General features: G+C 42.7%; 1 protein-coding gene across 2 annotated transcripts in view; it reads right to left on the bottom strand.

The window, feature by feature from the left end:
- RABEP1 (rabaptin, RAB GTPase binding effector protein 1) overlaps window positions 1–10,471 on the bottom strand; it is a 109,998-nt gene extending 99,527 nt beyond the window's left edge. For both annotated transcript variants that reach the window (XM_070393708.1, XM_070393709.1), the window contains exon 1: window positions 10,251–10,471. In XM_070393708.1, coding sequence (XP_070249809.1) covers window positions 10,251–10,284 — 34 coding nt within the window. In that variant the 5' untranslated portion in view covers window positions 10,285–10,471. The remainder of the gene's footprint in view (window positions 1–10,250) is intronic.
- Window positions 10,472–13,579: the final 3,108 nt, after the last annotated feature.

Below are 13,579 nucleotides of genomic sequence, written 5' to 3'. Positions count from 1 at the left end.
GATCTCTGTCTCTTCTCTTAACACTCAAGCTCCTGATCCATCTTACCTGCTCTCAATTCCTCAGAGATCTTCGTATCTTTAAGCTCTCCCTTTCCGTCGGCAATTCTTCCAGCATCTACAATTATTTAAATCTCTATTCTTAAAACATATACACACACAAGCACACACTTTGTCACAACTCTTATCATCTCTCTCAAGTTGAGTGCCCCACTCGTATGTGTATCACCGTGATTTTAAAATTTAGTCTATGCATCTGCCTCTACCTATTTTACTTCTTCCTTACTGAAACTCTTCTTAGAGGTCCTGATGATCACTTAGTTGCTGATTTCAATGACAACTTGCTTTCATCTGACTTCTCTGTAGCATTTAGTACTGGTGATCATCTCCCTCCTCCTTCAAACTTGCCCTAATACTGACTTCTAACACTAATTTTCCTCCTAGCTCTCCATTTTTATGATTAATCATTGGTTTCCTCTTCCTCACCCAATCCATTAGTTTTATCTATGGCCTTCCTTATAGCCTGTACTTTTGTTGTAAAATTACAAACACAAGGCCTATCATGCAATAAGCATAAGCAATGAGCAGTGTTCAACCTGGGTGATTTCTAAGCATCAAAGTGTATCTACACTACTGATTTCTTCCTTGAGCTCCAGGCCTGTATCTCCAGCTATCTACTGGGTATCCCTGTGCCACTACTCCGTATCAACATACCAAAACCAAATTTACCACTTTCTACTACTAAATCCTCCCTTTTACTGGTTGCCTACATTAGTAAACTGCATCTACATTCTCAGAATCCTGTTTCTCTCCTGCCTGCTCCCCAAACCAAATGCTCAGCAAGTTGCTATTTTAACAACACAGTATTCCTAACATCTATTACCTGTATTTCCTTTCCTCCATTCCCGTTGACATACATTATAATCCCATCATCTCTTTCCTGAGCCACAGTAAGAGCCTAACCAATCTCCTTAACTAGCCTTCTGCCTTAAAACCAAACCACAGACCTAGCCACATCATCTAGAAAAACCCAAACTCCTTTGCTGGCAGCAAAGCTTTCCACCATTCAATCTTAATCCCCCTTTCCTAACTTGTCTCTGAACACAAACCTCACCTCACACTGCATATACTCAATCCACACCATGCAAAGATTCTCGATCTCCTCTAATGCCTTTCTCCAAGGCACCATCTCCACCTGTCAAAAATTCTACACAACTCTCTAGGCTCTATTCAAATGCCACTTTCTCTGATATAACTAGGGTGCAGTGAGGGTAAAATAGAGGGTCCCTGTGTTAACTATACTTCCTGAATGATTGAAAATGTTTCTGCTACATTTTGTCAATATCGTGAACGGGGAAGAGCTTACCACATTATTGTAACTGCATGTTGTGCTCTTTCTTTCTTTCTTTCAACAAATACCTATAGCTCATATTTATTCTATGGTAAGCACTGTGCTGGGGATGCCATCGTCAGCCAGACAAATGCCCTTTCCTCATGGAATCTGTCTGTATTCACCACTAGACTTTATGCTCCATAAGGAGGACTGACTCTGCTACAACACATCACTTTTCTTTTTTTTAATCCTCACCTGAGGATATGTTTTGTTTTGGTTGGGGGGGGGGGGGGCGGGGAGGTACATTTTACTGATTTTAGAGAGAGGAAGGGGGAGAGAAACATTGACGTGACAGAGAAACATTGATCATCAATCAGCTGCCTCCTGTACGTGCCCCAATCAGGGATCAAAACCACAAGCTAAGTATGTGCCTTGACCAGAAATCAAAACCACAACCTTCTGTGCATGGAATGATGCTCCAACCAACCAAGCCACCTGGCCAAGGCTCCACTCTTTAATCCCTAGTCTCCTGATCTGTAAAATGAAAGAAGGCAACTGTCTTTAGAATTCCTTTCAGTGATATAGCTCTGCATGTACTACTGTCTAAAGGTTACATTCACCTAGCAAAAATCAGGTACCACCAAAAGTCATTAACAATTGAAATCTATCTCAAAGAAAATCAAAAGAATGTTAAGTAGATTCAAACATATGACAGGAAAAATAAGAATATTTAGGAAGGACATAATGCTATCATCAAATTTCTTCAGACCAACAGGGAGAAGAATGCCTTAGATTTCCTCTGTGTGGTCCTAGAGAAGAGAACTAAAACCAGTGGGTAGAAATTTTGGTGAGGTAAGTTTCCGCTTAATTAAAAGATAAATAAAACATTAAACTATTCAAAACTAGGAGATAGTGAGTTTCTTCTCTCCAGAAACATCCATACTGAAATCAGACTACCACTTGGAAGAGATTCAGGTATCTAAAGAGAAAAACAGAACAACGGTACCTTCCTTCATAGCTCTTCAAGTAGAGGAAAACTATCTTCTACAGCTAGGCACCTCAGTTCACATTAGGGTACCTAATGGATGGACCTGGAGAGTATTTGCTAAGTGAAATAAGCCAGTCAGAGAAAGACAAGTACTGTATGATTTCACTTGTATGTGGAATCTAATGAACAAAAGAAACTAACAAACAAAACAGAAGCAGACTTATCCAGAAAACAGTCTGACAGCCATTAGAGGGGAAGGGTGTTGGAAGGCTGGGTGAAAAAGGTGAAGGGATTAAGCAAAAAAAAAACAAACAAACAAAAAAAAAAACACAAAACAAAACAAAAAACCCACAAATATAAAACCCTCATAGATACAGATAATAGTATGGTGAATACCAGAGAGGAGACTTGACTTAGGGTGGTAAACACACAATATACAGATGATGAATTATAGAACTGTACACCTGAAACCTATATAATTGTATTAACCAATGTTACCCCAATAAATTCAATAAAAAAATTTTTTTTGAAGCACAGTACTTTTATGTTTTGGATCCAGAACCTGCAAGTTTAATGGTTGGGAGATTGATCAAGTTATAATAAACAAAGCAAATACATGGATTATTTTCTAAATGGTGTTTAAATTGATTATTTGGAAGAAAAACTAGATCCCTATGTCACTCCCAGATGTAGGCAGCTTCCCTCAGCAAACCAGAAAACAGCTTTCCAGCAAGTTCTGCCAAACTGAACTCTGCCCTTCAAAGGGCCACAGGTGCACTCTCTCCAAAAAAGTCTGGATCTCAGTTCTGGGAATGGCCTCTTGAAGATGTAGCTACTGCTACCTTGCATGGTCTACCTCAGCCCTACTGGTAGTGACTGCTCCTTATACCTGCTATTTCTGTATTCTTTAGGGTTTTCTTTTTCTCTTAGGTAATTTGTTTAGTTAATAATTCTTTATATTAAACTCCCCCTATTTAAATTTAAAATAAATTCCAGATAATATAAATGACAAAACTATAAAATTGTTGAAAGTGAGGGCTTTAAAAAACATTTATGTTGCCCTAGCTGGTTTGGCTCAGTGGATAGAGAGTTGGCCTGGGGACTGAAAGGTCCCAGGTTTGATTTCAGTCAAGGGCACATGCCTGGTTTGGGGGCTCCATCCCCAGTAGGGGGTGTGCAGGAGGCAGCCAATCAATGATTCTCATATTGATGTTTCTATCTCTCCCTCTCCCTTCTTCTCTGAAATCAATAAAAATATATATTTTTAAATGTATGTCTATTGCTGAAAGTATTACAGATATCCCCTTTTTTAAAAATGAGGGCTTTCTAAGTATATAAACATGGGACTTGAGGTCTTCCTAAGCAAGATCAGAAACCCAGAAATCATAAATTTTAAAAATGATCAGATCTACATTAAAATTAAAGCTTTCTGCACAACCAAAGAAAAATGCATATAATTGCCAAAACCGGTTTGGCTCAGTGGATAGAGCGTCGGCCTGCGGACTCAAGGGTCCCAGGTTCGATTCCGGTCAAGGGCATGTACCTGGGTTGCGGGCACATCCCCGGTGGGAGATGTGCAGGAGGCAGCTGATCGATGTTTCTCTCTCATCGATGTTTCTAACTCTCTATCTCTCTCCCTTCCTCTCTGTAAAAAATCAATAAAATATATTAAAAAAAAAAAAAAAAGAAAGAAAAATGCATATAATCACTATCAGGGAAGTACAAATTAAAAAGCCTTCATGTCACCTACTTGCTTTTTTCCCCCCTAAATTCTCACCTGAGATATTTTTCTCCATTGATTTTTTTAGAGCGTGGGAGCGGGAAAGATAGAGAGAGATAAACATTAATGTGAGAAAGACACATTATTGGTTGCCTTCCGACGTGCCCCAAGCAGGGCCATGGATTGAGCCTGCAACCAACTGAGGTACGTGCTCTTGACCGGAATTGAACCCTCAACCCTTCAGTCTGTGGGGGTGACACTCTAACCACTGCGCCAAACCGGCTAGGGCTACCTACTTGCTTTAAAACCCTTCAATGGCTTCCGCTACAGCTCTAAGGCTAAAGCCCACTCAGACCAGCCCATACCTATATTTCACACCCTCTCATTCTTTCTACCCAGTCACAAAGACATTTCTTGAGTTCTTTTACTCAAATTGCTTCTTCCAGAAAAAATAAAGGGCGGTGGGGCTACTGCTCATCCATTGGCTCTCAGCTCCAGGACCACTGCCTCACCATTTCCCGGCCTCCCTAAATGGGTCAAACTCCTCAATTACAGGCACTCATAGTATTGTGTACCTCTCCCAGTTGCTCAGGTCAGAAACCTTTGAGTGTTCCTTGACTCCCCTCTCTTGTATCCCATAATCTAATCCAAATCCTATTGGCCATATCTTCAGAAATAATCTCTTGTAATATACCCTTGGTCCAATCCTCATTTTTTTCCTGGATTAATGCTTCCTTTATTGCCAATCTAGCAACCAGTGCATTTTAAAAAACATAAGTCAGATCACATCACTCTTCTGCTCAAAACCTTTTCAATGGTTCCCCATAGAGAAAAGCCAATATTTATTTATTTATTTATTTTTTGCTACAACGGGGTCCCAACAAGATCCACCCCATCCCCACTACCTCACCTCACATCCTGCTACTCTTCCTCTCCATTCCACTCCCGCACCCCACTCCCCATTCCTATAACTTCACTCCAGCCACACTGGACTCCATGTCATTTCCAAATATATATGTCTTCCTTAAGGCATTTGCAAAAATTGATCTGTCTGGAACACTCCTCCTCCAGATATCCTTGTAGCTAACTCCTCTATCTCCTTCAAATCTTTGCTTAAATGTCGTTTTGTCAATAAGGCTACTCTGACCACACTATTTAAAACCAGCCTATCCTTCCTTTTACCTTGCTCCATATTTCTTTTTTCCATAGCACTTATCACTTAACAATGCATATCATTTGCTTATGTTTGTTACTTAATATCTGCTTCTCCCACACTAGGGCAGGGTCATATATTATCTGCGTTGTCACTAATGCATTTCAAATACCTAGAAGTGAGCCTGGCAAGTAGTATATGCATATTTGTGGAACAGTTTATATATTTCTGTGGCATTATCTAATTAATGGCCAACTGATTCACTACCTAGGAGCCAGGACTGGATTTTGTTTTGTTTGTTACTATACTTTAAGAGCCTAGCATAGGGCTTGCCACAGACTAGACACAGAAACATTTATTTGTTAATTGAAGAATATCATTTCTTAATCCATCAGAAAATACAAATTTAGCCCTGATCGGTTTGGCTCAGTGGATGGAGTGTCGGCCTGCGGACTGAAGGGTCCCAGGTTCGATTCCGGTCAAGGGCATGTACCTTGGTTGCGGGCGCATCCCCAGTGGGGGGGGTGTACAGGAGGCAGCTGATCAATGTTTCTCTCTCATCGATGTTTCTGACTCTCTATCCTTCTCCCTTCCTCTCTGTAAAAATCAACAAAATATATTTTTTTTAAAAAAAAGAAAATACAAATTTAAAACAACTGACATTATCCACTGCTTGTAAGTGTACAGGGGAAATCCACCCTCTCATATACTGTTGAAGGTATGTAAATTGATACTTCTTTTGCAAGTAAACTAGCAATAGCTATTAAAGTTTAAACCACTCAGAGGTCTTGTCTTTTAATTCAGTATTCTTACAGAAGTAAAAGCAAGAGTACCTGAAAAATATGTAATAGTATATCTATTCCTGCACTGCTTATAAAATAATGAAAAAATCTACAGCAATCTACCTGTCCATCAATAGAGAAATAGGCAAATAAACTATGCATGGTACATGCATGTGATGAAATACTCTGTAACAAGAATGAGGCAGATCTATAACACTGACCTGAAAAGGAGTCCATAATCTAGTAAATAGACCAGAGGACCCTGACATCCAGATGACCTGGATTTGAATTCTGGCTCCCCACACTCCTAGCTATATAATTATTAACTTCTCCGGGCTTCAGTTTCTTCATCAATAAAATAGGAACAACAATAATAAATAATACATTACCTGGCCACATAATCATTTATAAGTATATAATAATTCTAACGTTTATGAAGTAAAATAGACAAGATGCAAAGCTATGTATGTAAACCAGCAATTTTCAATTGGTGAGGCATATAATTTTTAAAACATGCAATACTACTTCGCCAGAGGTACTGACCTCTTTTCTCTTTGATTGTCAAATAAATTAAAAAATGACAACAGCCAACACAACAATAGCCGTCTGGTGTGAATGAATCAAAATTATACCAATTGTTATGGTCAGATTAGCAAAAAATATATTTTGTGGTGTGCCACAGAATTTTAGTGATTACTTTATATGTGCCAGGAGATGAAAAAGGTTAAAAATTGCTAGTGTAAACCATGTCCACTTCAGGGCAGAAGGAAAAGGTAGAATGTCTGTGTAACTACAGAAAAAAAAGTCCAGAAGGAACGAAAACTTAATAGTGGTAACCTCTGAGAGATGGAAGACATACTTCTTATACATGATTTTTAGAAGAAAGTGTTTTGTTTTGTTTTAAATATATTTTATTGATTTTTTACAGAGAGGAAGGGAGAGAGATAGAGAGTTAGAAACATCGATGAGAGAGAAACATCGATCAGCTGCCTCCTGCACATCTCCTACTGGGGATGTGCCTGCAACCCAGGTACATGCCCTTGACCGGAATCGAACCTGGGACCTTTCAGTCCACAGGCCGACGCTCTATCCACTGAGCCAAACCGGTTTTGGCTAGAAGAAAGTGTTTTTAAATAAAAAAGAAATAAAGTAAAATCAGACCAAAGGCTTCTAAGATATAATTTAACTTAGATTTTAAAATATAAAAATTTGAAGACAGTAACATATATAATCTTTAAATACTCAAAGTAAAATAGAATAATTGGCTACAATTTGTTTAGCTATTAAAATTACCTTTATTCTAAATGAGTAAAGCAATATGCTACATCAAAAAAGAACAAAACTTGCCCTAGCTAGTTTGGATCAGTGAATAGAGCATCGATCATCCTGTAGACTGAAGGGTCCCAAGTTGCTGGCTTGATCCCCAGTAGGGGGTGGTGCAGAAGGTAGCCGATCAATGATGTTTCTATCTCTTTCTCCCTTTCCCTTCCTCTCTCTCTAAAAATCAATAAAAACATACTTTTTACAAAGTTTAAAAATAAGAAATCAAAGTGAAGAAAAAGAAAATTATTACATTTCATCCTATCAATTACACACTAATCGATTATTTTTTGTTGTTAATCCACACCAGAGGACATTTTTTCCTTTAGTTTTTAAAGAGAGTGGGAGGGAATGAGAGAGGAGAGGAGAGGGAAAGAGGAGGAGGAGAAGGAGAGAGAGAGAGAGACAGAGAGAGAGACAGAGAGAAACATCAATGTAATGTGGTAACCAGAGCTGGGGATCAAGCCTGCAACCCAGATACCTGCCCTACAACAGGAATCGAACACACCACCCTTTAGTGTGAGGGCTGAGCCACACCAACCAGGGCTGGATTCCTTTCTTGTCTACCATATCTCCATGAAAACAAAGATATCTCCCCTACCCCCCCCCCCCCAAAAAAATATTCACGGCTAGAGAGATGGGTGACAAAGGGGAAGGGATTAAAATGTACAAACTGCCAGTATAAACAAAACTATGTATGGTGTCACATGGCTGCTTGACTTACCAGGATGATTACTTCGTAAGTTATATAAATGTCTAATCACTATGTGGTACACCTGAAACTAATATAATATTGTATGTCAACTGTAATTGAATAATTTTAAAAAGAAAATATTAACATAAAAGACAACTGCTTCTAAAATGGGATCAAAGCAAAATTAAAATAAAAAACTAAGCAGTTATCTTTTACCATCAGTTTGACTAAAAGAATTCTGTATTCTTTTTTTTTTAATCAGTGGGCTAGGTAATTCTAGTGTGCTTAAAGCTAAAGTGTCAAGAAGTAATCTATATTAAGTCTAATCCCCAAGAACATTTCTAAGAAGATACTGACACAAAGCACTCAAATATACCAAATTCTATCTCCTTTTGTACACAGTAGCTGTGGCTGCTCATTTACTACACTAATTGAATATAAATACTGCAATCTATGCAAACTAAATCTCATCCTTGAGTCACAGGATTTGAAAAAATAGGGAACCTACACTAAGAATAGCAAGAATACAAGATTTCCTAAAGTGAATTTTCCTAGCCGATTTCAAGTGCTTAGTCACGTCTGCCTATTAACAAGGAAGACCATTTCACATCTCGAAAGAGGCAGGGGATTTTGATTCCAGACTGTCATGTCACCTGAGCTGCCCTAGAGTTTGTTTCCATGCAACTCAAGCGATGGCAGCAACCAGCTAAGCATACCTACCACTCCAGATCAGAACCAGAAGTCATTGGAGCTCTCTGTATTCTGTCCCCGTCTGCAGTAACAAAGAGGGGTTTGTGGAAAATGCAGGTTTCTTCCCTGACACCAAATGCAAAAGGTGAGAATTAAAATGCAGCTTGAAAGCACGTGTTTCTGCTCTCTGACAGATAAACAGAAACGCCTCCCTTCTCTCTGCTGGAAGGAAAACAGCAGGCAGACCCTTATACAACCACAGGTGAGGGTACTGACATCTCTCCTCGGGCAACTAACAAAACCTAAAACTAGAGGCTAACAGGGGTTAAAGCATACTTCCAAGAAAGCAGCCAGCCTTTAAATCTGATAACATTATAACATTGTTTCAGGTTCCCCAAAAGCAAGCAGCAGAGTAAGGTTTTCACAAAAAGTTATTTTAAGAACGAGGCAAAGGCCAAGTTTTAAGTGGCTACTATGTGCCCAGCACCATATCCCAACATTTCACTCGCATTTAAAGAAGCTTAGTACAAAAAACAAAAACAAAAAAATAGCTGCAGCAACAGCAGCTTGGTACACACGCCGATTATAGAAGCACACCTACCCAGCTGGAAGAACTTCCTCAACTACTTACAGAAGGACTTTGTCAAAGACAAAGCACATTCTTCCCAAACGTAACTCCAGGTAATAAAAACCTGCAAGGATGTGGTCAATCTCTGAAGCGGAGCTCAGTCCACTTCCCAGAAGGTCGCGAAGGACTCTGACAACCAACTCGGAGTATTTAAGGATGGGAGCCTTTTTCCTCCCGAGAACGAAGAGCTACAGAAGACACTTACGCATTCTCCACCGCCGTTCTCCTCAACACCCCCACAATAATGCCCATCGCTCTACATACGTACACGTTGCCGTCCTTAGAGATAAGACATCAAGGCATGAATTCACATCTTTTCATTCAGCGACAATACTGACGTTCAAAGCAGCTAAGAATTTTGCCCAGAACTTGTGAGCGAAGGATCCAGGTCCTTTGGACTCCAGCACTTAACCATGAAACCACCCTGGCTCTCAAGGAAAAATACTAAATCCAGTTACTGATGCCAACTAGTTTTATCACAAAACTGGGTGCAAAGCGCTCGGTCAGCAGAGATTGGGGGAGGGAGGAGGGCACACCACCACTATCTAAGATTTTTTTTTTCACCCCTTAACGAATATAGCAAGTTCCCGATTCCCATCCTCCCCAGGGGCAGAACCCACGTGCGGGTCCCACGGCTGTCCCAGGACAGCACCCTCTCCACGCTCCCCAGCTTCGGCCCGGTCCCCCGCAGCCTCCCCACGCCCTTCCCTCCGCCTTCCGCCAGCGCGGCCGCCGGCGCCTCCCGCCCCCTCCCCAGCGACGGCCGCCCAGGCCCCCCGCACCGCCTTCGCGCGCAGCCCGCGCCGGAACCCGCGCGCTGCCGCCCCAGCCCGGCGGGGTCACCCCCGGGCCCTGCGCGCACCCTTCCCGCCGCCCGGAGGTTCCACGGCGACACCGGCTCCCCGCAGGCCGCGCCCGCCGCGCCTGCCATGGTGGGCGCCTCACCGTCAGGTTGAGAAGCCGGGCCCGGCTGCGCCATGGCCAGGCGGCGGGCCTCAGGGAGGGGATGGGCGGGGAAGCGGCGTCCCGGGCTCCCGCGGGCTCAGCTGGCGGAGGAGGCGTCGACCGAGCCGCCGCCGCCCAGGGAGGAACCGCTAAGGCTGAAGCCGCCGGCGCCGCCACAGCCGCGGGCAGAGACGGACCGGAGCGCCGACCTCCGCCTCCTCATCCTGACAGCGGGAAATAAGCGGTGCGCAGGCGCGGGGGGATGGGGCGGCACGTGACGTCGCCCTGGGGGCGGGGCTTCGCGGACGGGAGCCCGTGGGTGGGGCGGCTCGGGACTCCGCGGGCCAGACAGCGGGAGCGCTGGAGGAGGCGGGAGGGTGTGCAGGAGACACTGCGCAGGGAAGGCCCCGTAGTTTAGAGGGGCCGCTTCCAGGCCTCCGCCCCAGAGCAGAGGCAAAGAAAATAATAATAATAATAATGAAAAGAAGGACGGCAGAGGAGGCCGGATGGTGAAGTGAATGCAAATCCAGCCTCTATCAGCGGTTCTCAACCTGTGGGTCGCGACCCCTTTGGCGGTCGAAGGACCCTTTCACAGGGGTCGCCTAAGACCATCCTGCATATCAGATATTTACATTACGATTCATAACAGTAGCAACATCACAGTTACGAAGTAGCAACGAAAATAATTTTATGGTTGGGTCACAACATGAGGAACTGTATTTAAACAGAAGGTTGAGAACCACTGCTAGCTGTTCTAGCTGTGTGACCTTGGGAGAATCGTTGAGCTAACTCTTTGAGCCTCACAGTCTTCATGTGGCGAAGAAGAGACGTTGCGGACTGACTTTCCTTTACGCACCTGTGTGCGATGTGACTTCGGCGCCGGGCACTGTGGTGAGTGCCGAGGATGCAGCCAGACACAGCCCCGCGCTCAGGAGGGGCCGAGGAGCGCTGGTGCAGACCTACTCTCAGCAGGTGCAGGTGCAGGTCCAAGTGCTCCAGGCTCAGAGTCAGAAGACCTAGAAATTCTGACACAGGTTAGCTGTTGACTCGGAACACATTATTTAACCTCTTTGAGCCCCTGTTTACTTACCTCTAAAATGGGGATAATAGACCAGCCTCATGGCACATTAGGGTGGACTAAGGGAATAAAGAACCCAGCCCCTGACACACAGTAGTTGCTTTATAAATGCCTGCTTCCTCCTCGCCTTCTCTTCTTTCCTTCCTTCTTTCCTAGATCGGGAGTTTCCATCCCGAGGAAGAAGGATTCCTGCACAGCAGAAGTCAGTCTGTGAAGGTATTCCTAGAGGTCCAGGGCAGAAACTCCCAATGTCCCCAAAGCCTAACAGAACTGTCCCGTTTACACCAGATAAGGCCCCAAGACTAAAATGTCAAGTTTCTTTGCTTTGGAAGAATTTTTATCGAATTGCTTATCTCACGCCGATTAGAAGTTCTTATTCCAGTTTTGTATTAGCTGTTGATTAGTAAAACAAAGAGGATCTATTATTACTTAAGATATATAGTTGGCTAGATAGATAAGCATCTTTACATGTGGTGAGTGCTCCCTTCTCTCAAAATTCCCCTTTTGTATAATATCAACCACACAGTGGCATGATTGCCTGGAAATAAAAATCACTGTGCTGCCCTGGCCGGCTTGGCTCAGTGGATAGAGTGTCGGCCTGCGGACTGAGGGGTCCCAGGTTCGATTCTGGCCGAGAGCACATGCCTGGGTTTCGGGCTCGATCCCCAGTGGGGGGTGTGCAGGAGGCAGCTGATCAATGATTCTCTCTCATCATTGATGTTTCTATCTCTCCTTCTCCCTTCCTCTATGAAATCAATAAAGAAATATATTTAAGAAAAGGATGGATGGTTGTGCTGGCGCCCAGGTGCATCTGGCCCCACTGCAAACTCAGGGCTCCGTCTGCACAGTTGGGTTATTTTGCTTTATCAACGCTCAGTTGGTGCGGGAGCAGAAGAGATGGACAGGGAGACAGGAATCCAAGTTTTAACCATTACTGCTATTAATACCCACCATTTAACCAAGCACCTACTATATTGCTAGAGGTTTTACCTGTATTATCCCCTCCATCCTCATAACAATCCTTTGAAATAGGTTGCATTTATTATCTCAGCGCTCAAAGAGGTTAAATGACTTGCCCAAGTCACACAGTGCTGGAAGAACCAGAATTCAAATCCAACTTCGTCTGACTCCAAAGTTTATGCTTTTTTGTTGTCAGTACTAGCTAACTATATCTATTAGATATCAGCAAACATCCCTATGCCATTTTCAATTGAATTCACTTTCAGAATTTTCAATATCTTCAAAAGTTACCCTCCCTTATATTTCTTGTTTATTTTTTTCAAATTACTCCAGTAAAATTTTAGTTCTAATTTTTTTTAAAGTACAGGTAAAGCAAAAGTACCCTCTCAACCTCTCCTCCCCCCGACACACACAACCCCAGATCTCTCTCCAGGGCAAACTACTCTTATCACCTCTGCATGAATCTCTTCAGACACTTTTCTGTGCATCTATGAATGTGTAGAAACATGTGCATTTGTTTCATGTTCTTCACATAGATAAGATCATATCATATATATTATTCTGAAATTGGTTTCTTCTTAAAATGCAGTTAATACATATATCTCTACTTCATTCTTCTTTTAAGATTTTTTTAAAAAATCATTCTCACAAGAGGATATGTTTATTGATTTTTTTTCTTTTTTAATATATTTTTATTGATTTCAGAGAGGGAGAGAGAGATGGGAACATCAGTGATGAGAGGGAATCACTGATCGTCTGCCTGCTGCACACCCCCTACTGGGGATCAAGCTCACAACCCTGACATGTGCCCTGGACTGGAATTGAACCTGGGACCCTTCAGTCCTCAGGCCAATGCTCTATCTACTGAGCCAAACCAGCCAGGGCTTTACTGATTTTAGAGAGAGGCAGGGAGAGAGATGCAGGGAAGAGAAACATTGATCTGAGAGAGAAACATCGATCGGCAGCCTCATGTATGTGCCCCGACCTGGAATGGAACCTGCAGCCTTGGTGTGCGCCTTAGCTGGAAACCAAACCCACAGCCTTTGGTGTACCAGATGATGCTCCCACCAACTAACTGATGATGCTCCAACCAACTGAGCCACCCGGCCAAGATTCTACTTATTCTTTTTAACTCCCACATGGTTTTCCATTTGGGTAAATGGTTAGGTTAATTACAAATTTTCATGATTTACAAACAACGTGTCAAGGCATGCGTATGCTCCTTTAGGCATGTATATGAGTAGTTTCCCAGGAGACTTATTTACAATAACCAAAATTTGGAAGCAGCCCA

The sequence above is a fragment of the Myotis yumanensis genome, unplaced genomic scaffold, assembly GCF_028538775.1.
Source record: "Myotis yumanensis isolate MYYU_CA2020_CCGP unplaced genomic scaffold, mMyoYum1.0.hap1 SCAF_16, whole genome shotgun sequence".
Classification (NCBI taxonomy): domain Eukaryota; kingdom Metazoa; phylum Chordata; class Mammalia; order Chiroptera; family Vespertilionidae; genus Myotis; species Myotis yumanensis.
Note: the sequence above shows the minus strand (reverse complement) of the source record. Positions and strands in the feature narration are given on the sequence as shown.